General features: G+C 64.8%; 2 protein-coding genes across 3 annotated transcripts in view; both read right to left on the bottom strand.

Moving 5' to 3' along the window:
* Positions 1-4,261: 4,261 nt before the first annotated feature.
* MXD4 (MAX dimerization protein 4) lies at positions 4,262-17,965 on the bottom strand. Of its 2 annotated transcripts, XR_003589621.3 has the most exons (7): positions 17,734-17,965; positions 17,543-17,642; positions 14,030-14,059; positions 8,638-8,752; positions 7,695-7,857; positions 6,882-7,519; positions 4,262-6,307 (listed from the first exon to the last, which is right to left on the bottom strand). XR_003589621.3 is itself a non-coding variant. In NM_001308570.1 (6 exon segments), coding segments are annotated over 6 exon segments (630 nt in total). In that variant the 5' UTR covers positions 17,798-17,931; the 3' UTR covers positions 7,112-7,361.
* Positions 17,966-25,075: 7,110 nt separating this feature from the next.
* ZFYVE28 (zinc finger FYVE-type containing 28) overlaps positions 25,076-26,399 on the bottom strand; it is a 98,378-nt gene continuing 97,054 nt past the window's right edge. The window contains exon 13 of the mRNA XM_042251723.1: positions 25,076-26,231. Within this exon, the coding sequence (XP_042107657.1) occupies positions 26,100-26,231 (132 nt within the window). The 3' untranslated portion in view covers positions 25,076-26,099. The remainder of the gene's footprint in view (positions 26,232-26,399) is intronic.

Raw genomic sequence — 26,399 nt, 5'->3', positions numbered from 1 at the left:
GGGAGCGCGCAGCAGAGCCGGCTCCGCCCTGTCGCCCGCCCGACTGGTGGCCGGGGCGTCCGGTCCTCCGCGGGCCCGGGGGCCGCGCTGCCGTCCAGAGTGAGCGTGGACGAAGTCTCTCGTGACGAACGCTGTTTTCCAGAAGCACTTCGTTCCCAAGCCTTCTCTTCACCGGACAATCCCATCTTCAACTTAGGACTTTTAAGAAAGTCGAAACTGTTTGATTCGTCGAGTGGCTGTGTGTCACAGATGGAGCACGGGTTTTAAAGCAGGATGCCAGAAACGGAGGGTGTGTAGTCGGCGCGAGGAGCGGGGCTCAAATGGGACCTCCACGTTGGACGAAATCTGGTGGGCAGCACACAGTCCAGGGAAGCAAAACTCTGAGGTTACCATTTGTATCGGGCAGAACGTATTTGCATCTCTACCAGACACAAATAATCTTGTTTTACTTACCAATCTTCTACAGATTAACACGTCAATGAGCAAGGCTGGGGCCCTGGTCATCACTACGCCAGCATCAAATGGCCCTAAGGTGGCTTGTTCGATAACGCCCTAGTCTGATGTGACATTGGCAGGGCAGAGGTCTCTCCGGATAACTTTTCTTAATATTTTTTAAGAAGAAAAGGAATAATGTTCCAGGGCAGATACCATGAATTTTAATTTGGACTTGAACCTATTTATTAATTCTTTTTTGAATTAAGTAGAAAAGTTTGTTCTACTTTTTGATCCTCCTCTTCTAAAAAGACAATAAACCCTAAAATGGTTGGGAAACCCATTACAGGAGCAGAAAACTCGCAGAGCGGCGCACTGCCTGAGCGCAGGGGCGTGCACACGGGAAGAGAGGGGTCCGGTTGACAAACTGGGAGGCGGGGTTAGACACACACACACACACCCCGCCCCCGGCGGGGGGAGACCTGGAAGACTCCCCGCCCAGCCGTGGGGACTGGGCGGGGAGAGGCGCTGGGCCGCCTTACCCGGAGGAAGTGGAGGCTTTGGAGGCAGTGCCTTCAAGAAATTCTGCTGAAGAGGCAGAGATTGAGGGAGAGCAAGAGAAAGCAGCAGAACTGGAGACGAGGGGGTTGGGGTGGGGGATGCAACGCTGGGGGAGGGTTTGGGTTCTACGATGGGAGGAACTTGGGGATATTTATAGACTGGGAGGAGGAACTCAAGAGACTGAAGCAAAGACACAGAAAGAAAAGGGCTGCTCTGTAGAAAGATCCCTGGGAAACTGGAGGGTGAGACCCCAGCACGCTGATCTGAACTAGAACCCCACTGTTCTGAGTGACTCCTGAGTCGTTCCCTGGGCCCACAAATCCCCCACATAACTTCGAACTGCTGACCTTAGTCATTTGCTTGAAAGATGTTCCTGGCGCCAAAAAAACATTAAAATATAAAGTAAAAATCACAATGGTATTAGTCCACTGAGTACAAATGAAAATACTATAGGTTTAACTATTCAGACTAAAGAGTTTTCCTTGGAAACTTATTAGGGCATTTCTGTACTTGAGGTTGCACTGGAATTTATGAAAGCAAGTGTGTTACGCTTACTTCCAGGACAAGCTTTCTTTCCTCCCAATCAAAACCACCTGGGGTTGTAAGGGAACTGAACTGAGGGAGTCAAAGAGAAGGGCATGGCAACCCACTCCAGTATCCTTGCCTGGACAATGGCCGTGGACAGCAGAGCCTGGCGGGCTACATACAGTCCACGGGGTGGCAGAGAGTCAGACACCGCTGAGTGACTTAAGCACACAGCACAGGGAGGCAAAAGGTAAAGGGAACCGGGAACGACTCTTCCTGATAAAGTCTGAGACCCGGCTGGACTAAACAGACCAAAACGAAGCTGTGTTTGTTGTTTCTTTCCTTCCAATGAGAATCTTATTTTTTTTTCCTATTGATATTAAAATGTGTTTGGGGTTTCGGACAACTTCTCAGAGGCGTCAGACTGCACTCTGACGTTGAAGGTGGTCTCTTCTCAGATGTAGCTTTCGGCGATGGTGGCGGGACTCCACCCTCCAAGCGGGAAGTGACACACAGTGTGAGAAGCTCCGTCCTGCAGTCACAAAAGTGACAGATGGCAAGAGACAGAGGCAGGGGGTGTCCCATGCGGAGAGCGAGCCGGACGGCCCGAGGACACGGGTCTGGATGAGTTTCCGCATCCAGCCGAACAAAAGCTGGCTCTCGTTCCTCTCCTCCTGCTCCCTCCCGGCCAGAACACCATCCGCGTGCCCTACCTGTGGGGCTGGGGGCGGGTGGGAGGAGAGCCAGCTTGTTTACCATCACTGACAATCACGTGACCCGGGAAAACTCAGTCCTCAAACTCCCGACTGGGTGGGGGTGAGGCCCTGACCAAGATGACCCCCGGCCGGAGCTGCTGGAGGGGGGGTGGGGCACCGGGGCTGCTGGAGGCGGGGTGGGGCACCGGGGCTGCTGGAGGGGGGGCTGGGGCACCGGGGCCTGGAGGTGGGCTGGGGCACCGGAGCTGCTGGAGGGGGGGCTGGGGCACCGGGGGCTGGGGCACCGGGGCCTGGGGGGGGGGGGGCACCGGGGCCGGGGGGGGGGGGGGGGCACCGGAGCTGCTGGAGGGGGGGCTGGGGCACCGGAGCTGCTGGAGGAGGGGCTGGGGCACCGGAGCTGCTGGAGGGGGGGCTGGGGCACCGGGGCCTGGAGAGGGGTGGGGTCCAGTAAAGAGCATCAGGACAGGCCAGGAGGCAATGAGGAAGGAGCGGGCGAGAGCCACTGCGGACTAAATGGGCAAGAGATCCCGCCAGGGCTAGTGCCCTGCAGGCCTGGCCTAGCAAGGCGCTGGGCAAGGAGAGGAGTGACCAGCCTGAGCAACCAGCTTAGACGAGCACCGAGCTGGGCAGCCAAATCGCGGCCTTAAAAACTGACAGGAAGATCGAGCTTCGAACAGAGGGGAGTGCGGAGGGACAGAGCGGGGCCGGGGTGGGCTCGGGCTGAGCCGAAGGCACAGGAATGGATGGGGAGAAGGCAGGCAGCTGGGTTTAATCCTGGAGGCGACCGGGCAGAAAAACCACCGGAGGCTGTTCTGGCCACCAAGGAGAGCATGGGCAGGTGGCCCGCCTGGGTGTGGGGTGAGGGGGCCTGGCTATAAACTCAAGGCATCCGGTGGTGGAGGCTTCCCAGAGGGCTAGGGTCAGGTCACAGGGCACCACCTTCCGGCAGGTGACCCGAGGAAGGCAGGTGCCCTGCCTGAGACGCGGCTTCCTGTGACACGGGCCGGGGGAGGGCCTCAGCACCCATCAGCTGAAGCGCTCATGCCCTCAGTAAGAGGTGGAAGGCCTTCCCGGTGGCCCTGTGGTTAGGACCACACTTCCCACTCTGGGGGAACGGGTTCAGTCTCTAGTTGGGGAACTAAGATCCCACATGCTGTGTGGCTCAGCCAAAAAAATTAAGAATTTTTTTTTTAAAGTGGTAGTGATTTAAACTCATAGTAACAGTTGGAATTCAGATATCCGCATTCTCATTCAGGCCCAAGTGCTGGTGGCTCAAGGCCCCAGCTGTGTTCCTGGCAGGGTTCTCTTCTCTCCTAGAGGTGCCCCCAGGGACTTGCCCAGTACAAGAGGCTGGAGTACTGCTTTCTGCTGGGGGACGGAGGAGGAACTCAGAGTACCCAGGGGTCCCTCCAAATCCCCTCCCGCAGGCGCCCCTCACCTGCCCGCAGACCTCAGGGAGCCACCTCACTGGGCTGCGGCCAGCCGGGATCGCAGGCTGGTTCCCAGGAAAGCCCCACCCCAGCTCTCCACCCCTGGGGCCTCACACCCCCACCTGCACAACAGGGCGTTCTGGAGACACCAAGGCCAGGTCCCGGGGCTTCTCCCAGAGCTGCCCTGAGCCAGTGGCCGCCATGCGCGAAGGGCACATGACACGGCGGTGGCTGAGGCGCCGGCAACGCTCAGCTGGCCGGCCCGGGACGCCCTGAGGGCCCCCCTGTCCCTGGGCAGTGCCCCAGCCCCAGGGGCTGAGTCTGAGGCTGGCAGCAAGACCTCCCGCCTGGCAAACAGACCCAGGATGGCAGGGGGATGGCTTCCACCTCAGCCCCACCTTCACCTCCAGGGGACATCCAGGGAGGCAGCTCTGACGCTGGTCCCAGAGGCCGGCTCCTAGGAAGGGGAGGCCCGTGGTCTGCAGGGTCTCCCAGAAAGCCGAGGCTCCCGATACGGTGGTGAGGACCGCCGAGGCCGCCCAGGGCACTGGGGAGGGAAGCCCAACACAGGGACGGAAAGAACGGGAAGACAGAGGCGAGGCTTAAAATCTGTATTTATGTTACAGAGACAGAACGGCACAGCACAGTCCCTCCCGGTGAACACCTCCCGGTGAACAGGCTGGGGGCGGCCCTCTCTTTCCAGCCAGGATCTTGTTGCATGCCCACTCGGCCAGCACCAGGCCCCCGGGCGGCATCCCCTGATCCCCTACTCTGGCGCGGAACCTGCCCTGTGTTCAAGACATGGCTGGGTAGGTGTGGGGTCAGAGTCCTGCATGCATGCAGTGGGGGGGCCCGGGTGAGCTGGCCCCGCAAGAGACGGGGGTGGGCAAGAGGGGGAAGCCTGCCTCACCCAGCACATGGGGTTGCCCGGAGCCCCACAGGAGACGGGGGCCTTCAAGACCGAAGCCAGGCAGGCGCACAGCCCCGTCGCCAGGGAAGTGAGCTGGGCACCACGCTTCAAGACCCGCCCTGCATGGGGACGGCCAGGGACGCACCAGTGGGGGGGGAGGGCCTTCCTACGGCCTCCCCAGCCAGTGGAGCCTGGGTCGAGGCGCGGGGGGCTGCCTCACGCCGTGAGGGGGTGCACCCAAACCCGAGCCCAGGCTTCCAGGATCTCAGACACCAAGAGCCACGTGGGCATGAGGGCAAACGGAGGAAGGGTGCAGGCAAGCCCCGCCGCGGGCCCTGTTCTGGTCCCAGTTGCTTTCTGCAGACCCCAAGACACTCAGGCTTGCTCTTAGCGACCCTGTGGCCCCCCCGGCCACCAGCACAGGAGGCCGGGGAGGGGAGGGCACGTGAGCAGCTCCAGCACAGACCCTCACTGGCATGTGCCAGTGGCGAGGAGTGACATCTGGGGCCCCAGCACACCTGGGTGGCCAGTGAGGCCAACCCGCCCACCCCCTCGTCCTCGGGGGAACCACGGCCTGCAAAGTCACAGGCTGAGCGTCTCCCGGCCAGGAAGGTCAGCTGAGGCCGCCATGGTCACCTGGGGAGAACTCTGCCGGCCAGAGCAGAACATTTCCTGGGGGTAGCGGGTGAAGATGGGGGTGGCTGGAGAACTGATGCTCTAGAATTCAGAACACAGAGCTCCCCAGGGGCCTGCAGGTGCATGTCCTAGGGAAGGCTCGTAACTGTGGGTGATCCTGCCCTGCTCCGAGGGTGTGGGGTCCTTGCAAGGAACGCTCAGTGGATGAGCTCAGGCAGACGGGAAGCCCCTCTGGCCACGCTGGGCCCGAGAGGAGCTGGTAGGAGGCGCCAACAGCACAGCTTGCCTTGCAACTGCCATGACATGGAGCAGTGCCCCAGCCGCCTGCACGGCCCCACCTCGAGCCTGCTCCCCACCACCCTCCCAGGCCCCTGGGGGGCAGGTTCTGCGCCAGAGTTGTCTCCTAGGACCCCTTTGTGCCTCAGCAGGCCACCCTCCTGGGGTAGACCCAGTTCCCCACCCCCTCCCCACCGCAATCTGGAAATTGGCTACAACGCACAAGACAGAGGGGCAGACACTACTGTGAGTCGGCCCACAGCCCCCCACCCAAATATTGCTGTGTGGTCCCCGGGGACGACGCCTTGGGGACAAAAGGCCAGGAGAAGCCTCCTAATGCCCAGGCCTGTCCACGCAGGGTGAACGCTTGTCTTCAGAAGCTGCCAGTGTCTGACGTCCGGAGTCCTTGCTCAGGGTGGGGAGAAGGGAGGCTTCAAGCTGGGTACAGGAAGGAACCTACTTTTCGGGTTAGCAGCGCCCCCCCACCCCAGACCCTAGGAGGTCAGACTGCGCAGCGGGGGAGGGGGGTCAGGAGGACCACAGGTCACAGCCCCTCCCGCTGGGAGACAGAACAGAACCCTGCTGCCGCACAGCCCCCAGGCCAACCTGGCCAGGCAGTCTCGCTCCTAGGGGGCTTGGCTGCGGGGAGAGGGCCAGGAGGGCACCTGGGGGCGTCCCGTGAGCCACGCGGGAGATGCTGGTGGTGGCGGTCGGGGTGGGGCCAGACACGGGGCACAAGGCACACTTGGACGACGGTGACGGACGAGTCCCTGAGACGCTGGGTCGCTCCCACCCCTCAGCAAACAAGGACGCGATAACGGCTAGGAAAATAGAGTAGAAAAAATCTCGTACAGGAAATAGGCGGCACACAGCGACAGCGGCCGAGTCAGCAGAGCGCTTTCTCTTTAAAAGTGTTTCTCCTTCGTTTTGGGGGAAAAGCTTCTCTCCCAGGAGCCCTGTTCTGGGCCCCTGGGAAATGCAGCAACATTTTGCTTGGTGGTGTTTTAAAGTGAGGTGAGAGAGCCTCTGAGGACCCAGTGGTTTCGACTCCCAGCCCCCGATGGGAGGAGTGCCTGCCCTGTGCAGTCTGGGCAGGTGGGCTGGGGGTGGGAGGGGGGACCAGGCACAGGCCAGGGGCTGGCATTTGCCCAACTGACCCCTGAAGGCCCCGGGACGTGCGCCCTCGGGGTCGTGACCACCTGTGTCTGCATGTGTGTGCGAGCAGGCGTGTGTGCCTAGGTGCGTGCGTGTGCACATCTGAGGGTCCTAAGAACAGAGCAGAAGCCGCCCAAATCGGGGTGGGGTAGCCTGGCAGCCCCCCCGGAAGCCCAGCCCTGGCTCCTGACGCCTGCAGGTGCAAAGGCTGCCGCCCACCCACGGTCCCAGGGTGCTCACCCGAGTCCCGCCCTTCACGGATCCCTCCGTCCACGCCTCAGGAGCCTACGTGGACCAACAGACAGATGGACGGATGGACGAAGAGCCACGCTTCCTTCCTCGGTCCACTCCTTTCTGCTGGGATCCGGGGTTGGGGTCTGAGCTCCCCGTGGTGGTCATTAAGCCCCTCACACGGCGCCCGCCGAGGTTTGCAGCAATGACATTTAATACTTCTGGAATGATTGGGTATCTGAGAACACGCGGTGGGCGGCTATACTGGACTCCCGGATGTGGGAGCTGGGCCCGGCCTCCCGAAGGGGTCCCTGCCCGGGTGGGAGGAGCGGGCGGCACGGCGGGCCCTGACCGGCAGGCGGGCAGCCCGGGCGGCGGCGGAGCTTCCAGAATGGCACAGCAGTGGGCCCGTGGAGAGGCTTCAAGGACCAGAGGGTCGATGCGCTCGGCCGGGCGGGCGGGCGGGCCGAGGAGCGGGGAGGGCAGCGCCTACGAGAGGCCAGGGCGGCCGGGCCGCCTGCAGGGGGGCCCAAAGCTGCCGTGGCTGCAGCCGCCGCCCCGCAGGCTGTAGTGGTCGTCCACATCACTGCTGCTGCCCACACTGTCCAGCTCGCCGGGGCCAAACTCCATGCCCTCGACGTCCACTTCTGCGGAGAACGGACGGGGCGGGTCACCGCCGGGCCCCCGAAGGGCCCTCCACTGTCCCTGACCCTCGGGGCACCCGGCCTAGCTTCCTCATCCCATCCCGGGGGGCCACACCTCGAGTAAGCGCCACCCCCACCCTGCGGCTGCCAGCCGGCCAGCCCCCCAGCCCAGGCCCACCTTGCTCCGAGTCGTCAGTGGAGACGGCGGAGCCCGTGCTGTCGGTGCGCACGCGCTCCAGGCTCTGCGCCGACAACTGCTCCAAGCGCCGCTTCAGGAAGCGGTGCTCCCGCTGCAGCTGCTCCTTGATGCTCAGCGCCCGCCGGTCCTGCTCCTCCAGTTTCTGGGGGGGGCGGGGCCGAGCTATGAGCCTGGGGGTGGGGGGTGTGCCCCAGGGCAGCCAGCCTGGGCAGACCCAAAGGCCTGATGCACGCCTCCTCACCGCCCCCCACCCCCAGCCCCCAGCCCCAGCCCTTTGCTCTGCGTCTGCTGACCACCTCTAGAAGGCCCACAGCCACCAGCCAGCTTGACCAAACCAAGTCACGAGCGGGCCTGGAGCCTGGGACAGCGCCACCCAGCCCTGGCCTGGCACTGCAACTCAGACGACACCCTGCCTGCACAATCTGGCGGCCGCATGCCCGCCTGCCCTCTGCACACCTCCCAGGGCACAGAGCCGCGGCCTCTCTGTGAGGGCCCCGGGGCACCAGCTGAGTCCCCTCGAGACCCTGCGTGGGGGAGCTCACACCCACACCATCGGGGGCCCCTGCGGAAGTACTGAACCCACCCACCTCAAGGTCCCCCATCCTAAGGCGTGCAGTCTTAAGGCCTCGAGGGCCAGCCCCTGGCAACGCCTCACTCAGTCCACACCCCAGTGCCAGCTCCTGGAGACCAACCCCTATGCCTGCCAGAGCCTCTTCCCACGCCAGGGCCTTAGGGGGCAATCTACAGCCCACCCCCCAACCCACGCCCCACAGAACCCAACCTGCACCTGCCACGGCTGAGCTCCTCACCCACCAGAGACCACGAGCCCCTGTGGAGCCCCTGCCGGGCGGCCCACAGCCCACCCTCAGGCCCCGGGGCCCCTCCCCAGGGTGGCGGGGCCGCGAGGAGGCACCTTGCTCACCTTGATGTGCATCTTGGCGCGCTTCAGGAGGCTCAGCGTGGTGTGGCGGGTGCTGTCCGGGCCCAGGGGCACCAGCTGCTTGAGCTGCTCCAGGTAGAGCCGAAGTTTGGCTCGTCTGAAAGACCCAAAGACATGACGGGTCAAGCAGAGGCAGCTCGGCCTGTGGGGCAGGTCAGCGGAACAGACTGAGGGCTCAGGGGACAAGGGGGGTGGGGGGCCAGCAGATTTCTGCACAGACCTGCCTGCCCAGGGCCGCTTCCGGGTGCCTCTCCCAGCCCAGCTGGCAGCGCCCCCAGCCCCTGGCACCCACGGCCCGCCAGAAGCCCCAGTGGAGGGGGGCCAGCAGGGCCCTTGGGGCCCCAGTGCTGCCACCAGGCTCCGAGAGCCCCGGCTCCCCTGCTGTCCCCTCGTTCCACGGTGGAGCCCAGAAGCCTCATGGAGACAACTCGGAGGAGAAGCCAGGACGCCCCTGACGAGCTCTCCACCCCCGCCTTGCCAAGCACAGGGTGCTCCCTGGGCACTCTCATCACCATGGCAACATGAGTCCATCCGCGTCGGGGAAGGCCACGGACAAGCCCCCCACCCGCGTCCGGGACCCTTCAGAAACTGCCTTGCCCTAGATGCTGGCCCTGTGTCCACGCAGGCGAACGCAGTCTCCTCACGAAACCCTAAGACCCAACAGCATCCGCCCAGGCTGGGGCCTCGGGCGAGGAGCCGTGACCTGGAAGCGCCCTTCTTCCCCAGCTCCTCTCTTTGGGGGCGGGCGGCCAGGCTCACCCTCAAAGCACGCTGATGGGTGGGGCCTCTGCTATGTCCACGTGCCCACTGGAGGCCATGCAGGCCACCAAGTGGTTTTCAAACCAAGCTGCCCGCTCAGCCGACACTCTCAGGAGAGGGACGAGGGCAGGTACGCCCAACCCCAGCCAGGCCCTGCCATCGTCAGACCCAGCACACACGACCCCCTCCTCAGGCGCCAACCCTGGCAGCTCCACCTTTCAACGCCCTCGTTCCAAAGCCAGTCTCCCTCAGACTCTGGAAGGAAAGTGGGCCACGACGGCCACGTCCCTTGGACAGAGAGGGGCCCCGAAGTGCAGAGACAGAGGGCGCAGGAGTCTCCCCGCCACCGTGGTAAGAGCCCCACCTCATGGGGACAGGGCTGGCCCAGCTGCCGGGGCGTCACCCACGGCCACACAGCACCGCCCTGCAGACCAGCCCCTTGCCAGCCGGCACCCCAGCCCCAGGCAGCAGGGCCTGAAGTTCCCCAGGTGAACTCGAGCTTGACCTTAGAAAGAACATCCAGAATGCGGGACCGAGGCTGAGCTCAGTCCCCAGGCCGCCCGGAGCAGGGCCGTGGGCACCGGAGCTGTGAGAGGGGCCCGCAGCAGGCCTACAGCCCGACAGCCTCAGGCCCCAGTGAACAGCTTCACGCACAAGCACCACTTGTGAGACCCCTGGGGCCTCCTGACCTGCCACCTGCAGCCAGCTCACGAGTGGGGCTCCCCGTCCACTCAGGCAAATGGCCACGCTTACAATCCACCATCTGAGTACACACACAGTACATGATCTTTTGTGGAAAACCAGAAGGTGCAAATCCAAAGGAAAAAAAGTGAATGAAAAGGACCCCCCATGTTCTGCCACCCAAAGACAACCACGTCATCTGAGGGTACTCCACGTTTCCATGCCACGAGCAGAGTGGGCATGTCAGCAGACAGAGCAGCCTGTGTGACAAGCGACCCAAGAAACAGCCGAAAAATAGAGCGGTAACCGCACACGAGAGACTCCACAGGACAGAGAGGAGAGCAGGAAGCACGCGTCTCCACGTGACGTGGTTTTGTGCGTCCTTTTCTATCTTCCAGGTTCTCTGTGCTAAAAAGCCACATATCACTTTTACAATCAAGGAAAGACACATTTGCACAAGGAAGAAAAAACACAGGTGAAAGACAAGTAGCAGCGGGAGGACATCTGCAGCGCACACACAAGACAAGCAGTGTCGGTGACGTCTTCAGCTCGCACACGTCCAAGACCAAAAGAGGAGCACCTTGCGCAAAAACAGGCGGAGGGCACACACAGGCAAGCTGCAGGGCGTGAGCGGCCGGCCTAGCAAAACCGACACCGCCTCACCGCGGCCTAGAGAGGACTCGCCCAGGAGGTGCTGATGGGGGCTGAAGTAGAAGAGGCGGGACTCGCTGTCGGGCTGCCCAGAGGGCACTCACGGCCTCCTTGGTGAGGTGGCAGTTCTGAAGGGCCACCAAGGCGGCTCAACCCTCAACCAGCATTTCTAGGTCCAGAATCTGGCCCCATGAATCCATCTCCACCTCCATACCCACAAGACCCGACCCAGCCCTACGGCAGTACCGTCTACGCTTCCTGGAGAGCCATCACGAAGCACCCCGTGGGCGCCCAGGACACAGGCAGACTGCATGCAGGCGTCGGGGACAAAGTCGAGTTACGGAATAGCGGGTGGCAAGGTTCCGCTCCCATCCCTGAGGGCCACGTGGGAGAGGGCGGCAGGCTCGGCACCCAGCTGCCCAGGATGCTGCCCCTGGGGTGGGGCGTGGGGGCTGGGGTCCATGCTTGCCCACGACGTCCGCGAACAGAGTTCTTTAGAAGTCAGAAAAAAGTCTCTCAAGAGACAAGGAGAAGCCGCTGGCTACAGCCACGCCATGCTCAACTCAGGATGAACTGTCCAGCCCCCAGACAGGGAGCATCCAGCTGGGCCACAGGGCCAGCAGTGGGGCCCTGGGCAGGCCCCAGTGTCTATCCCTGTGGGCAGCGGGCCTCCCCCCACCTCTCAGAGCCAGAGGGATGTGCCAAGGAGCCGGGCAGCACTGGGGTAGGCCCAGCCCGCCTCAGGAGCTGCTACAGAGCCAGGCCCTCCGCCAGTGCCCTGCAGCTGCACCCGGCTCTGAACATCCGCCGCTTCCTGCAGGAACCCAGTGTGGACCGGCAGGCAGACCCGCACAACTGCTTACTGCTAACGGCAGCTCCTGCCCACAGCTCAGCCCCTGACGCAGGCCCTACCAGCTTGTCTCTGAAAGCCCCGCTCTTCACCAGGCGCCCCGGGCCCGAGGGATAGGGTGGCCACCCTCTGAAGTGCCCCAGACCTGGCTCCAGAGCAGAGGCGACGTGGACAGTGACCCTCAGACCCTCGGGGCCTGAGACAGGGGACAAGCAGCCCACTCTCCCTGTCTCCCTACACTGCCTGCCGTGAGGGGGCAGAAGGCCTGGTGGAGCTGCACCAGGCAGACGGGGGCAGCTGCCCTGCAGCCCGCCCATGCAGGGATCCACGCGCAGGAGCCAGATAACTACACCCACCCTAGGGAGACAGAGGTGAGCAGGGCTCCACCCAGGGCCCCAGGCTGGCCTTTCGGGTGGGGACTGCCCCACTGCGGGGTATCGAGGACACCCTCTCCCCTACAAAAGTGAAAGCCTGGAGCTGAGCCACTGCGGCCCAGTCACCGGGGTCAGAAGCCGAGCTCTGGCCCTGGAAGGCTGGCCGGACCTGCTGTCTCTGCGGAGGGGACAGAGGAGGAGCAGGGCAGGCTGGGTGGGCTAGAGGGGCCGCTGGCTCAGAAGTCTGGGAAGCGGAAGCCCACTGGCCCGAGGTGGCACACCTCCAGGGAAGCCAGCATCCAGGGAAGATGACCCCCAGATGCTTCCTGCCTTCCCGGGGACAACAGGCCGCCCTTCCTGTGGCCAGCAGCCAAGCGCATCCGGCACCAGCCCCAGGCAGCCATGGGCCGAGCCACAGCTGAGGTCCCCCACACGGTCCCCAGCTCCAGGACCCTGGGCTCCTCAGAGCTGACCACGCCTGCCTTCGGGCCAGCCAGGAACAGAGGCCCCTGCGCTGGGCTGGGCAGGGGGGCACACGAAGACCCCAGGCTGCCCACCACCCCACCCCTGTCTCAAAAGGGCCCCCAAGGGCCCAGCCTCAGGCCTGGCTCTGGGAGAAGGAGGCTGAAGCCAAGGCCAGGGTCAAGGGGTGGCTGCAGGGGTCAAAGGCCAGCCCTCGTCCGCCTCCTCCTCCTCCGTCGTCATCCCCTCTGTCTGTGCTGGGGGGCTGTTCTCCAGGTACCACCCCAGGAAGCCTTCCCCAGGGCACCCCCGACCCCACCGGCCCAGGCTCCAGGCCCCAGTCAAGCCCGGCCGTCTCTTCTGGCTGGGGAGCCACCTGGGGCCAGGCGGGCTCTCTCAGGAACCCCCCAAATGCACAGGAGCGATCCAGGAAGCGCAGCTCCTCCAGAGAACACGGTGTCCTGTCCCCACTCAGCGCCTGCCCAGCAGAGGCCCCGATCCCAGGGGGCGGAAGCTGATGCTGCTGTGGGCGTAGGCGCGGGGGTGGGGACACACGGAGAGCCAGCCGAGCTCCAGAGCGAGCTGTGACTGCCCACCTCGCGTGCAAACCCCCAGCCCCACCCCGCTCCAGGCCGAGAGAGCAGGGAAGAACCGGCCCGTCCGAAGATGAAAGCAAAGGTCAGGAGAGAGCTACCGCTCACGTCCCCGGGGAGTCCGGGGCTCCTGGACGCACGCATGGCTCCCCGTCGGTCCTGCTGGGGTCGGTCACAAGGACACCTGTCCCAGAGGCCGAGCCTGGCCGGGCCTGCTTCCCCTGCAGAGGGAGGCCTGCAGCCGGACCGCAGGCCGGGGCCAGCCAGGGAGCGGAGGGCCAGGGTAGGGCACAGGGCCTGGAGTTCATCGGGGCTGGGGAGGCAGCCTCTCTAGGCCACCATGCTGCCCTCCTCACCACAGGCCCCACGCTCCTCAGAGGAGGACCAGAGCGGGCCCAGCTCTGTGGCCAGCAGGTGGGCATGAAGCAGGCCTCCCCCGGATCCTGCCCAGGGCAGAGCTTCCCACCAGGCCCACGTGGCCAGGCCCTGGCCGCCCACCCCACCGCCAGTGGACAGGACCACTCGGAACTCCTTGGAAGTCAGGCCCCAAGGCGCCCGGGGCCCCCAGACCGAGAGGGCCAAACCTTCCTGGTAGGTGGGCAGCATCATAAAGGTTTAAGAAGCTGCTCCCAGAAGGGTTCGCACACCCAAGAAGAGATGGGCTCCTCCTCCAGGGAGCCGGCCCTCACTGACACAGCACACAGGGCTCCACCCCAAGTCCCTGACCCTCCACACAGACCCCCTGCTTCTGGATCCCCCAGGCTGAGCTCCCAAGGGCAGGAAGGACCTGGAGCTCCGGCTCCGTCATCTGGCTTAGCAGAACCGGGGAGCAGAGCCCAGCCGCCTGCACTCCCCGGACACGGGCCCACCCAGCAGCGTGCCGAGCCAGGCCGGGGGGCAAAAGGCAGGGAGAGGGGATGAGGGGTGGCTGCGACACCCCTGTGGCAGAAGGGGCGGTGGGGTGAGCCAGGGGGTTCACACGGGGGGGGGGGGGGGCCGCTTACCTGTGCTTCTCGAGCTCGTTGTGCGAGGACCTGTTTGGAGAAACAGAGACAGAGCTCACTTCTCTGCCCACCACCAGGGCGTGGGGTGCAGGCCCCGCCCGGGGGTCCGGAGACCTTGCAGACGGCACAGGGAGGGTCTGGGCCTCAGGAAGGCGCGGGCTGGGGCAGGCGAGCAGCGGCTGACTGGAAGCTGGGGAAACTCACCCCCGGTGACCAAGAGACAGAGGGGTGCTGCCGTGTCCAGGGTGCCCAGCCAGCAGGAGGGGCTGGGCCCCTTCCAGAGCCCTGGGCCAGGCCAGCGGAGCAGCAGCAGCCGGCCCTGGGACTGACCACCCTCTGTTCCCAAGGCGGCCGGGCACCGAGCCACCTGTGTCTTCAGCTGCCCACTCCCCGAGGCCAGCGGGGCACTGGGAGCCACCTGGGCTGGCACAGAAGGCCAAGTGCTGGCCGGCAGGCACAGAGGCCAAGCCTGGGGACCTATGCACCCTGGCCCAGCATCACCAGCCAGGGCACCGCCCCACCCCATCCAGCTCACAGAGCCTCAGGCTCACAGCTCGCCATTCCCACAGGGACGCCCGGCGAGCAGAGTGGTCCCGGGCCAGGAGGTATCAGCCCAGAAGGCAGCCTCTGAGACGTGAGTGCTTCTGGGCTGGTGGGGAGACTGAGGCCAGCCCTCTGCTTTCCTGCAGGGCTGAGGCCTGGGAGGACCGGCCTCTCTGGGGCCGGCGGCCCCCTCTGCTGCCCAAACCCTGCTGCCTTAGGATGGAAGCACAGAGTCTAAGCACCAGAGAGGGCAGGGCCGTGGTAATGCCCTGTGGGACGCAGGCAGTGCAACCAAGCTCCCGGATTCAGGCCACCCTCTGCGTCCAGGCAGGAAGGCGGCAGGCCAGCTGGGGCCCTGAGGCTCCCCGGGTGGCTTCACGAGTGGGCAGAGGACCCAGGCCACCTCAGAGCCCAACCAGATGGGCCCCGGGCCCACGCCCCACTCCCTCCCGGAGCCCCGCCACCTCTGCCCACCCACCCTCACCCTCCTGCTTTGGGAGCCCGGGGTCAGGTGTCTCCCATCCCGACCCCATGGGCTCACCCGTCCGGCCTGTCCCTGCCACGGCTCGGGGTCCCAGCACGGCCCCGCGGGCCCAAGGCCTCCTCTCCTCCCACCCGGGCAGCTGGCTCCCAGGCCGCCCTGTGGAGCCTCAGAACCTCCACGTTCCAGGGCCTCGAGGGCTTCGCTGATCACATGGGCTGGGCAGGGCGCCTCCGAACCTCTGCCAGGGCTGGCGGGCGGGGGCACAGCCGTCAGGCTCCTTGCTGGCCTGGACGGCAGCCCGGCGCTGCGGATCTGTGGGTCTGCTCACTCGTAAGGGGTGTGAGGGGCGGCCAGTGTCCTTCGGCGAGGGGCCTGGTGGCCTGACCCTCACGGACGGAGGCAGCGCTGCTCGGGCAGCCTGGGCACACAGAGGGGGCCAAAGCCCTCCTGAAGCTCTCCCCTCGTCCCCGACGCTTGCAGAGCCCTGTGGGGAGATTGTCACTTGGGTCCCAGGATCACAGTGGCCTGGGGAGGGGAGGGACTGCCTGCCTAGGGCCCTGCTAGGTGGGTCCTTGCTATCACCACTGGCTCCCCCCTTTAACCCCTGGAAGGAAGCACTCTTGTGCCCACCTCCCTATAGGACCGGATCCCTGACCAGGGGCCAGCTCCCGTCCCCTCCTGCTGAACCAATGCCCCTTCCAGTAGCCCCAGCAATGGTGGGGGTCACCGTATCCCCCCCCATGCACTGCCCTTCTGCTCCACCTCCCAGGCCTCATCCTGGTCCCCTCTGTGCCCACCCCTTCCCCCACCTAAGGGGGGCACAGGCCTTGCACGCGTGCAGCTGCCCCGCCAGGTCAGACCGTTGCATCCTGTGTCCTGAGCCACCCTGGCCGCTGGTCTGGGCTGCCCGATGCCCTGCTGGGCCAGGCCAGCCAGGCGGGGCGTCCTGGGAGCCCTGGGGTGACTAAAGCACGGGGCTCCCCCGAGAGGAGCAGCAGGGCGGCGCACCCTGCCTCAGAAGGCCCTCTGGGTCGCTCCCAAGTGCCCTCGAGGTCTCCTCCCCAGCAGAGCACTGGGGGCAGAGGGCCCACCTCAGAACAGGAGCCCTAGAGACGGGAGGGCGGCCCTAGCAAATGGTTCAATCTCCTGTGCCGCCCTCTCCTCGGCTCCAGAGATAAAAATAACATCTCCTTCATGGGGCTGGGTGGCCGTTAACTAGCACGTGCAGGAGAGCCCTAGCTATGCTCTTGGTTACTGGCTTTGGGCATCCGAGCCAGAGGACTGAAAAGTCACCGCCCAAAGTTTTCCATGGGTGGCAGGGCGCTTGGGACAGTGGGAACCAACAGCGGGGGCCTGGCTGGCTCACCGAAGAGCCCTGAGGCGCTGCTGCCCCTCCACCCGCACACGCCCTGCCCCAAACGGTCCCCAGGAGAGCACCCGGGGCTGGGACGCAGAAACATGTGCAGCTAGAACAGATGGAGACCTCGCTGCTCTCTCGCCAGGCCCAGGGCGCCGGGACGCCACAGGAGATGGGTCCCTGTGCCAGCCTTTCTGTTTCCCAAGAACAAGCAGGCCACAGGAATGAGCCGCACCCTCTGCCAAGAGGCCCCCAAGCCCCCTGGAAGTGCAGCTCCCAACCTGGCGACATGGGCCAGAACCGACATGGGCCGCTGGGCACCGCCAGGTGTGCTGCGGCCCCCAGGGCAGCCAGAGAGTGGAGTCCCCCAGGGGGCCCTAGCTGAGGGTTCCTTTCCCCACCCAGACACGTGCACCCGGGCTTTCGGGCTTCCTCGGCCTGGGTCCCAGGCCAGCCTGCAGCACACCAGCCTGCAGCCTCTCCCGGCCCCTTAGGAAAAGGGCCTCTGACCCAAAAGACAGGGACCCCGGCACAGATCGCTGGAGTTTCACTTGGGTCAGGAGGCTGGGTGGGAGCGGTGGCCACCGTGTGAGGTACCGGGGGCCCGGGGCAGGGCCTCCAGCCTGCAGACCCCGGGGACCTGGGGGCACTCGGCCCAGCACCCGGGCTCTGCTCTCAGCGGAGATGCAGCCCACCGGCCCGCGGCGGGCAGAGGTCAGGACCAACGGCCCCACGCTGCTTCCGCACCGAACCTCAGTTTCCCCAGACCCAGGGGGCACCGGCCTGCGCCCCTGACAACTTTCTTCCCGCGCGGTAAAGTCCAGAACAAGCCTGGGGAGGAGAGCCGCCCCGGGAGGAGACCCTGGGCGACGGGCGCTGTACGCGTGGCACTGTTTACGCGAGAGGCCGAGGAGGCGCGGCCCGCGGGGAAGATGGCGACGGGGCGGGCGCGGCCGGCCGGGCGGGGCTGCGGCGGCCCGGGCGCCTCCTCCTCCAGGCGGGCCACCGGGCCGCGCGAGCTAGGGTCGGGCCCGGGGTAGGGAGCGCGCTCCAGGGCGGGCGGGGGGCGTAAAGCCCCGCGGCCCGGGCCGAGGAGGGGGACGCCGCGCGCGCGAGCAGGGGGCGGTACCTGTTGTTCGGGGCCTTTCGCACCAGGCCGGCCGCCTTTGTTTTCTTCCTGGCGAAGTCGCCGTCGAAGGGCAGCACCGACGCGTAGCCGTGCTCGGCCTCTGCGGACAGACGGCGCGGTCAGCGGGCCCCGGGTCCCGGCCCCGCCCGCCCGCCCGCGGTCCGGCCGCACAAAGGGGCGCGGGGCTCTACCTCGGTCCCTGCGCTCCAGGTACTCGGCCGCCTCCAGCAGGATCAGCAGGGAGTTCAGCTCCATCCTCCCGCCTGCCCGCCCCCCGCGTGCGCGCTTCGGGACGGCGGCGGCCGCTGCCCGGCCGGCTCCGCTCGCCGCCCGCCCCGCGCGCCCGGCGGCCCCACTTCCCCAGACGCCCGCGGACTCCCCGAGCGCTCGGCCGCCACCCCTTCGCCTCGCGGCCCTCAAATTGACACATAAGGGCGAGCGGCGGCCGGCGCAGCAAATGGGAGCCGGCGCTCGGGCGGCGGGGGCGGGCCCTGGGCCCGGCGGGGGCCAATGGGAGCCGGCCGCAAGCCTCGGGCGGGGCCGAGAATGTTGACAGCTGCGAGGCTCCGCTCGGATAGGCCCGCCGCGGTAGTAACAATTTAGAAGCCCAAGCTTAGCAACAGCACGTGGGGGCCCGGCCCCCGCGCCCGCTGATTGGAGGCCGGCGTGCATGTTAAGTAGGCGCCTCGCGCCTATTGGCCCAGAGCGGGCCATGTAAAGTAGGGCCGGCGGAGCCAATGGTCGGCCGCGGGGCGCGCGGCCAATGAGGGCGCCGCGGTCGGACGCGTTGCCGAGAGGAAGCGGAGCGCGGCTGGGCCGCCCTCCGCCCGGCCCCCGCACGAGTGTCCGATGGGGCTCGGGGAGCGATCCGGACACCCCGCCGGTCCGCCAGTCCGCTGGTCCGCGTCCTCTGCGCAGGAACCTATCGCCCCGAGCCTGCTGCCGCACTGGCTTCGAGGAAGTTCGGGTCCTCGCGGTGTCCTCAGGGGTCTTCCGTGAAGCTGCAAAAAAACTACAACCCTCCCCGCCAGACACAGCGTGACCCCGGGAAAGGCTCGAGCTTGGAGGAGGGGCATAGACGGTCTGAGCCTAACGGTCAGGCTTTCCTGAGGATCTCAGTGGGGAAACTGAGGCCCACGGCAGGAGGGGTCCCTCAGAGCCGCCCAGTGGACCCTAGGGCGGAAGGAAGAATCTGAGAAAAAGGGGGCAACGCTCTGCCGCCACAGTCTAGACGGGCCCCCATGAGTAGAGGACTTCGTGATCACGTCTGGCCCAAAGGGTGGGGACATTCCTAGAGGCTAGCACTTGTCCCCTCTGGCCACGGAAGCGCTTTCTAGGGAAGAAAATTGCTTTGCCTGGGAGGGGAGCTCTCATCGAGCACCCAGCTGGCTGGCGGGTGGCCCTAGTGACCCCTACCTCTAAGCTGGCCCACAGAAGCAGAACTGGCAGCCTGGGGGTGGGGGCAGCCCCAGATGGGCCTCATTCTCACTTGATTTTTCCCTCTCAGAGGTTATTGAGATTGTTGGCTTGGGAGCTCCTGCAAGCGGGGCCCTCGGGCTGGAGAGTAGGGTATAAATGACTGGATTCCCCAGTGCTGCTGCCAACGAAAGAGAGCAAACACTGAAACTCAAGCACGTGCAGTCCCAGGACCTAGTGACTGTATGTATGCATTTCCTTGGGCTTCCACATCCCCAGTTTACAGGCAGAAAGACTGGGAATCCTGAGGACTTGCCAGGGTCTCCCAGCATTCCCAACAGAATGATTAGTGCTGCCAGACGTGTGACCCAGGGCTGGTGACACAGGAGCATGGAGACCAAACCACCTCCAGGCCCAGCACAACTTGATTTGAGAAAGGGGGTTAAGGATGTGTGCCTACCCCCACCCCACCCCAGCGAGGAACTTGGACACTGGCATTAGACAGCCCTGCGTGGACATTAAAACAGCACTTCCAGGGAATTCCCTGGCATTCCAGAGGTTAGGACTCCTGACTCTCACTGCCTAGGGCCCAGGCGCAGCCCCTGCGCTGAGAATGGAGACCCTGCAAGCTGCGGACAATGTGAAAACACAACGCAAAACCCTGCCTGGATGTGAGCTCTGGCCCTTCCTGCCCCTGCTCCACAATCACCCCAGGGCCAGGGCGGACCCTAGCAAGCACAGAGTGCTGGGCCCTCCACTTAGTTTCGGGGGCAGCCAGGGCTGTGCAGGGTAAAGGAGGGCCAGGGTGCATCGTGGGCTCTGGGGGTTGGAGGCAGGACCCCTGGCTTACCGCTTGGTGTTTGCAAGGTCAGGCCACCCCTGGTTATGTGAGGGATGCGCTGCTGGCTGCAGTCCTGAAGCTGCACGGGTGCCGGTGTGACCGCACCTGCTGGGCCCCCACCTCCCTTTCCTGTCGAGGGGCCTGGGGCGCGCTCTGTGCCACAGCGGCAGCACAGGGGCGGAGATGTGACTGCAGGGCTGTGTGTGGTCCCCACCTTGAGCCACTGACTACATCTAGGCCTTTGGGGGACCCCCCACCCTCAGCCACACCCAGGACGGACCACTTCCCCGTGCCCGCGGGGTCCACGCTGCCTGGGCGCCCCGCACAGTGAAGGGTGGATGGGGACGTGGGCCGACTGGTGTGGGCAGAGGCGTCAGGGTCCCACTGTGGGGCTTGGGCGGGGGGCAGCCCCGCAACGCCATGTGTGTTGAGCGGTGGATGGAGGGATGGAGAGAGCCAGCAGGAGAAGTGGTCCCACATGGCTGGACCTGTGGCTGTGAGCGAGTCCAGAGCTCCCCAGGGAGAGTCCCAGGCCGCCAGCTGAGGGTGCTGGGGCGAGGGGGAGGATGGAGGGGGTGGCCTTGCCTGGGACCCGTCAGGTGTCTGCACGCAGAGCCTCAACGCGCGCCACCCCCCTGCCCCGTGGAAGGGACATTGTAGGCACTGAGGGCTGCCCTGGGTCGGTGCTGGCTGGCCCAGGTCCAAGGATGGCAGGGTGCCACCCTGGGACTGTTCCCTAGAGCAGGTCTCCAGCAGGGCGCAGTCACCTCCTCCAGGCAGCCTTCTCTGAGCCCAGGCTGGGCCAGCAGCCTCCTGGCCTACCCCATCTCCCACGCCTGGCCAGCTCTCCCTGCCCCTTCTGTGAAGAGACCTATCCTGTCAGAGTGCGACCCCGCCGAGGCCGCACTGGAAGGGAAGAAGCAGGCTTTGGAGGCCTCCTCCCCCTGGGAGTCCAGGCCCCCACCCCTTTCCTTCACTTAGCGTCCAAGACAGGCCCTGGACCGTTCCTACCCACCCCAACTCCCCTCCCCTCTCCCAGGCCCCCAGCGGCAACCCCCCAGCCCACATACCCCTCCCTGCCCCTTCCTCCAAACTCTTTCCCCTGCGGCTCTTAGGAGAAGCCCAGTTCACCTCAGGGCTCCTAGCCTGGGGGGTTCAGGAAGACGTTCCGGGCCTGAGTCCAGGAGGCCTTAGGGGTCTGTTGGGCGGATTTTGTCCGCCACCCCACCCTTGCCTCAGCTTCCCTGCCTCTGAAATGAGAACTACACGCCCCTCTCTGGGCACTGGAGGACCTTAGGAGGAGTCCTGGGGGGAAGCTTGTGAAAGGCTGGCGAACTCGCCACCCCCAGGATCCTGCGAGGGAGGACCCCTCGGGAAGACCGTTTCCTACGTTCTCCCGTGCTGACCAGGCCCCAGCTCCCTTGCCCTGGATCCAGTGTCTAAGGGCGCCTGTCACCCAGCCCTCAGCCAGCACACACACTGGGGACATGCCTGTGGCTCTCAGAAGAGCGTCGGGAAGCACTGCCCCGGGAGGAGACCGTGTGTGCGGCCCTTCCCCCTCCAGAACCCTCTCTCACACCGCCAGGGTGGCCAGGCCCTGTCCTGCCTTCTCTCTCACCCCCTCGGCCACTGGGTTGGAGTCCTGCTGCCCCCAGTGTCCCCAGGCCCAGTGCTCGGGGGAGGAGGCTGGGAGTGAGCGGCCAGGGCTGGCGCCCTCCCCCAGCCCAGTGCAGACCCCGGGCGGTGGCAGGTTCCAACAGGGACCGAAGCGCAGGGAGACAGAGATGAGCTCTGGGGTCATCTGTCAGGGGCTGGAGGGCCATGCCCAGCCCAGCACGGCGGTCAGCCTGCAAGCCGCCCGCTGTGTGCCAGGACCAGGGGCGAGCCCCGGGGGCTTCCGTCACTGGCCCCTCCCCCAAAGCCACCCCAGATTCTTGTCTGGCCACAAGACCTTGGCCAAGTCCCTAACCCTCTCCGAGCCTTGGTCTCCCCAGCGATAAACTGGAGTTGGCAGTAGCGGCCTCAGGCTGTTATGGGGTGCGGTGAAGGCTGCATGGGAAGCCCTGGGAGGCAGTATGCCAGGCGCAGGGCAGGGTCAGGAGTGGCAGAGACACGAACATCAGGCCCAAATCAGCAGGCGTTTCTTTCTCTAAAGATCTTTGTACTTCTTGGCTGTGCCTGGTCTTCGTTGCTTCGCGGGCTTTCCTCCAGTTGTGGCGAGTGGGGGCCGCTCTGCAGGTGCGGTGGGCGGGCTTCTCGCGGCCGTGGTCTCCCTTCTTGCCGAGCGCAGGCTCAGCAGTCGCGGTGCGCAGGCTTAGTCGCTCCATGGCACGGGGGCTCTTCCTGGGCCAGGGACTGAACCCGCGTCTCCTGCACTGGTGGGCAATTCTTTGCCGCCGAGCCACCAGGGAAGCCCACAAGCGCCTCTCAGTCCGCGCGCTCCACGTAGGGAGATGGGCGCGGGGCCTGGTTAGTCGCAGTCAGCATCAAGTTCCGTAAAAGGGCGCACAGCCGCCCGGGCAAGGGCACGGCGGGACTTCGAAAGAGTTTAACGCTAGGGAAAGCCTTGTCCCCAGCATACCAAAAGACAGCAAAATCAAGATGCGTGAGGATGTAACAAGTGTCTGCCTCGTCAGCATGATGTCCATGCCAGTTTTAAATGTAAAATAAGAAAAGAAGCTCATTATACTTGTGAACAATTTGTGGGGTATATTTGTTTCTCTTTACAGAGTTTTCCAACTATACTCAATGACCCCTGGACAATGTATAGGTGATTGTCTTAAATACCCAAAAATGTCCAAAAGCAAAGCAATAAGATTTTCTTTTAAACTTTCTCTCAGGGGGAAAATCCTACGAAGGAGGGAGGTGGTGCAGACTGAGGTGCCCGCTGCGGGGTTGGGTGTGGCCGCTGGCGGCTCAGGGCCACCAGCCTGCTCCTCTCCCAGGGCCTGGGCCCAGGCTGGGGGGGCAGGACCAGTGCCCAGCTCAGCCCTACTGCCGCCCCTCGGCCCCTGCCAGCTACCTCCAAGGCCCTTTCTTCCCAGAGCCCTGAGGAGCGTGAGCCTGGAGCGGACGGCAAGTCTCCTCCCCCCAGACAGTAGGGGCTTCAGGGCTCACCCCAGCATCCCTCTCCCAGCCCTACTGTCTGCGTTCTCTGGCCTAGGCCTTCTGGCCTGCGTCCCCGCCTCTTCCAGGAAGACTTTTGGGCTTCCCAGAACATGCGCAGGTGGCCTTCATTTGGCCCTGGCCGCTACACACCATCATAAGGCCTCACAGTCTCCAACTGGATGCCCCGAGGGCCCGAGCCCCTATCCCAGGCCCCCAGGCATCCAGCGGCTTCTAGACCCAGAGGGCAGCCGGGCAGGCTTGGGCAAGCACGCCCTGAGCTGCCTCGGTCAGAGGGTGCTCAGCTCACAGCCTGTAGGGCTCAAGGCGGTCCTGAGTGACGAGGTGGAGAGACAGCCAGGTCAGAGCAGCGACCGCAGTTACACTGCATTACTGCCTGCAATGGAGCAGTGGGGGCCCTGGGGTCTGCCCCCCCCAACTCGTCCTCCCCACAAGGTGTCCAGACCACAGATCTGACTGTGTCCTCCCCTGCTCGAAGCCCAGTGTTTGGTGCCTGGGGTAACCCCCCGTTCACCATCTGTACTCCACCCTCACCGGGACCCTCGCCACTTCGAACTGGGCTGTTCTGTGTCTGTGTAGCTCTGGTATCCCACTCTCCAGTGGCATCCTGCCCACCCCGCAAGGCCCAGCTTGCTCAGCCCCCAGACCTGCAGACCCCCCCAGGGCAGGCCAGGTCTGGAATGTGGGAGTGCTCATCTTTGCCCAGTTCGGGTGCAGGACCCAGCCCCTGACCCGCGCTGAACTCTTGGAAACGAACACACCAGCAGAACCCAGGCCACATGTTTTTAAGCCTTTGGGCTGAGGTTAAGTTTGAGCTTGTGCCAGCCTGGAATCTGTCTCTCCCCGGTCTCACAGACAGGAGAGGTTCTGAGAGGTTCGCTGACTCCTGCAACAAGTCTGAGACTCTGCTCTGAAAATGAGTGTGAGGATGGGGGCCAAGGAGGGTGGGGGGTGCCCAGGAGGTGGCTCTTGGTAGACCTAAGAGCAGACAAGAGCCTCCAGGACTCTGAGTTATGGAGGTGGCTTAGGGCAGAACTTTAGGTCCCACTCACCTCCCCCCGGAAGGACTGATGCTGAAACTGAAGCTCCACTGCTTCGGCCACCTGATGTGAAGAGGCAACTCATTGGAAAAGACCCTGATGCTAGGAAAGACTGAAGGCGGGAGGAGAAGGGGACGACAAGATAAGATGGTTGGATAGCATCACCAACACGATGGACATGAGTTTGAGCAAGCTCCAGGAGCTGGTGATGGACAGGGAGGCCTGGCGTGCTGCAGTCCATGGGGTCGCAGAGTCGGACACGACTGAGTGACTGAACAACACCGCCCCCCAACTTCTGCAGAGTCCCGAGAACAGGAACAGCTGGGAATGACCGGGAAGTTCCCCCTCCATGGTGTCAGCCCCCACCCCCAGCCCTGGTGGTCTGAAGTGCCCAGCTTGATCAGGAGCCCTCTTGCCCACTCTGCACTGCCATTAAGGGTGAGGCCCGCCCAGCCTGTGATCTTTGCTGGGCCAGGACCCTCTCTGGTTTCTCCACCTGCCTGCAGTTCCTCGAGAACAAGTGCCTGGCTGCTGGGTGCGTGTGTGCTGGGGGCCTTGTTCCAACCTGGAGTGCGCACCACAGTGGGACAGCCCCTGCAGGCAGGGCTCTAAGCCCCCACAGCCTGGCCACCAGGCCCCAGGGGGGAGGAGGCGTTGGGTAGGGTGCCCCCTGGTGGCCGGTGGAGGCTGCAGCAGGGGCCTTGGAGGAGCCCAGACCCATGGGGGAAGGGTGGTGTACCCTAGCCCTGGCCCTCCCATAAGCTGCCAGTTGTCCTCCTGCCACCACCAGCCTCCAGGACACGAACAGTCTTTCTCCTCTCCTGTGCCCCCGCCCTGTGTGGGTGTCCACCTGTCTGCTGGCCTGCCTGGGGTGCTGGGCAGGATGGGTGCGCAGTGGGGGAGGCTGGAGCCCATCGCAGGGAGTGGAATGGGGTGGAGGAAGGGGTGGTCACCCTTCTCCTGGGGGCTGGTGGCAAGCCACGTCCTGCCTTCCCACTGTCCCAGGAGTCCAGAAGCCCTCCTCGTTTCCTGGAGGAGAGCGCACTTCAGCAAGAACCCCATCGCGTCCCAGACAAAGAAAAAGGAGTCCATCCATGCTCACACGAGAAATAAGAGTGTCTGCAATCCTTAAATAGATTTATGGAAATGGTTTTGAATTACAGCATTTAGAAAATAAAAATAATCTCAATACATAATATACCCTCCATTATATACTTTTCTTCTCCCACACAAGCTGTTTTTTTGTGCGTGTATATTCCACTGTCAAACAGTAATTGGATTTTATGCTATAAAAGAAGCAGTAGGTGTCATCTCTCTAAAAATAAAACTGCAATCATCATTGCAATGTGAAGCCTGAGATTTAAGCCTGAGGAGGTGTCCGTGCTGGGGCCTGGGGCCGCTCTGGGGCCAGGGTCCCAGGGGGTCAGAGGGATGGAAGTAAGGGCAGCCAAGAGGTCATCACTGGGGTCCTCAGCCCCCTGGAGCGCCCTGGCCTCGGAAGCTGAGATACCTCTGCCTGCTGCTTGGTGCCCCCCGCCCCCCATCAGCTGGAGGACCAAGGTGGGCAGAGCACAGCAGGGGCCAGCCGCTTGCCCAGAGGACTACAGGGTCTGCTCTGCACGTCCCCTCTCCAACAAGAAATGAGACATGTGGTTTAGGCAAGGTCCTGAGGGGAGCAGGGGGTGGGGGGCTGTGGGCGCAGAGCCCTGCAGAGAGAGAGGACAGCCTAGTCTTTCCCCGTTCGGCCACCTCATGGGGGGAAGCCGTGCGGCTGCTTTGAGTGGCCCCTCTCACCCGCCCAGGAAGAGCGGACCTTCCGCTACGGCTGAGCCTCCGACGGCGTCTCAGCAAGGCAGCGGGACCCACCCCGGCCCGGGCTTGGCACCCCAGGTCCCCGCGCTGGCTGCAGCTGACCTCCGTGGGGCCCTACACCGGGCCGGAGGGCCCTGCAGGCGGGGGGCGGAGGCACTGGAGTTCTGGAGTCCGGGCGCCCGCAGCCCCCGCAGGGGCGGGGCCAGCAGGCAGATGAGACGCGGCGAAGCCCCTCCGGCCAGCGGACGGCCCGCCCGGGTGGCGGAGGCGCGGCGCGGCAGCGGGGGCCCCTCCCGGGAGCCCGGCGCGCCCGCGGGCCCGGTCAGATGCCCGCCTTGTCGCTGCAGAAGGGCGTGACGTGGAACATGTAGCAGTGCGTGCACACGCGGACCGGCTTCACCTGCCCGAAGCGCGGCAGCGGCGCCGAGTGCGAGGAGCAGCGCGAGCAGAAGATCTAGGAGGCGGGAGCGCGGCCGAGTGAGCGCCCTCCGCAGCCCTGCGCCTCGCGGGGGGGGGGGTAGGGGGGCGGCCAGCAAGGGCGGGAGCAGAGCCCTGCGCCCCCTGGCCGGCCGACCTGCACGTTCCTCCCACCCGGGGTTCTCCCGCTCCCCAGCGCGGAGCC

Source organism: Ovis aries, chromosome 6, assembly GCF_016772045.2.
Source record: "Ovis aries strain OAR_USU_Benz2616 breed Rambouillet chromosome 6, ARS-UI_Ramb_v3.0, whole genome shotgun sequence".
Classification (NCBI taxonomy): domain Eukaryota; kingdom Metazoa; phylum Chordata; class Mammalia; order Artiodactyla; family Bovidae; genus Ovis; species Ovis aries.
This window is presented reverse-complemented; position numbering and strand designations above follow the sequence as displayed.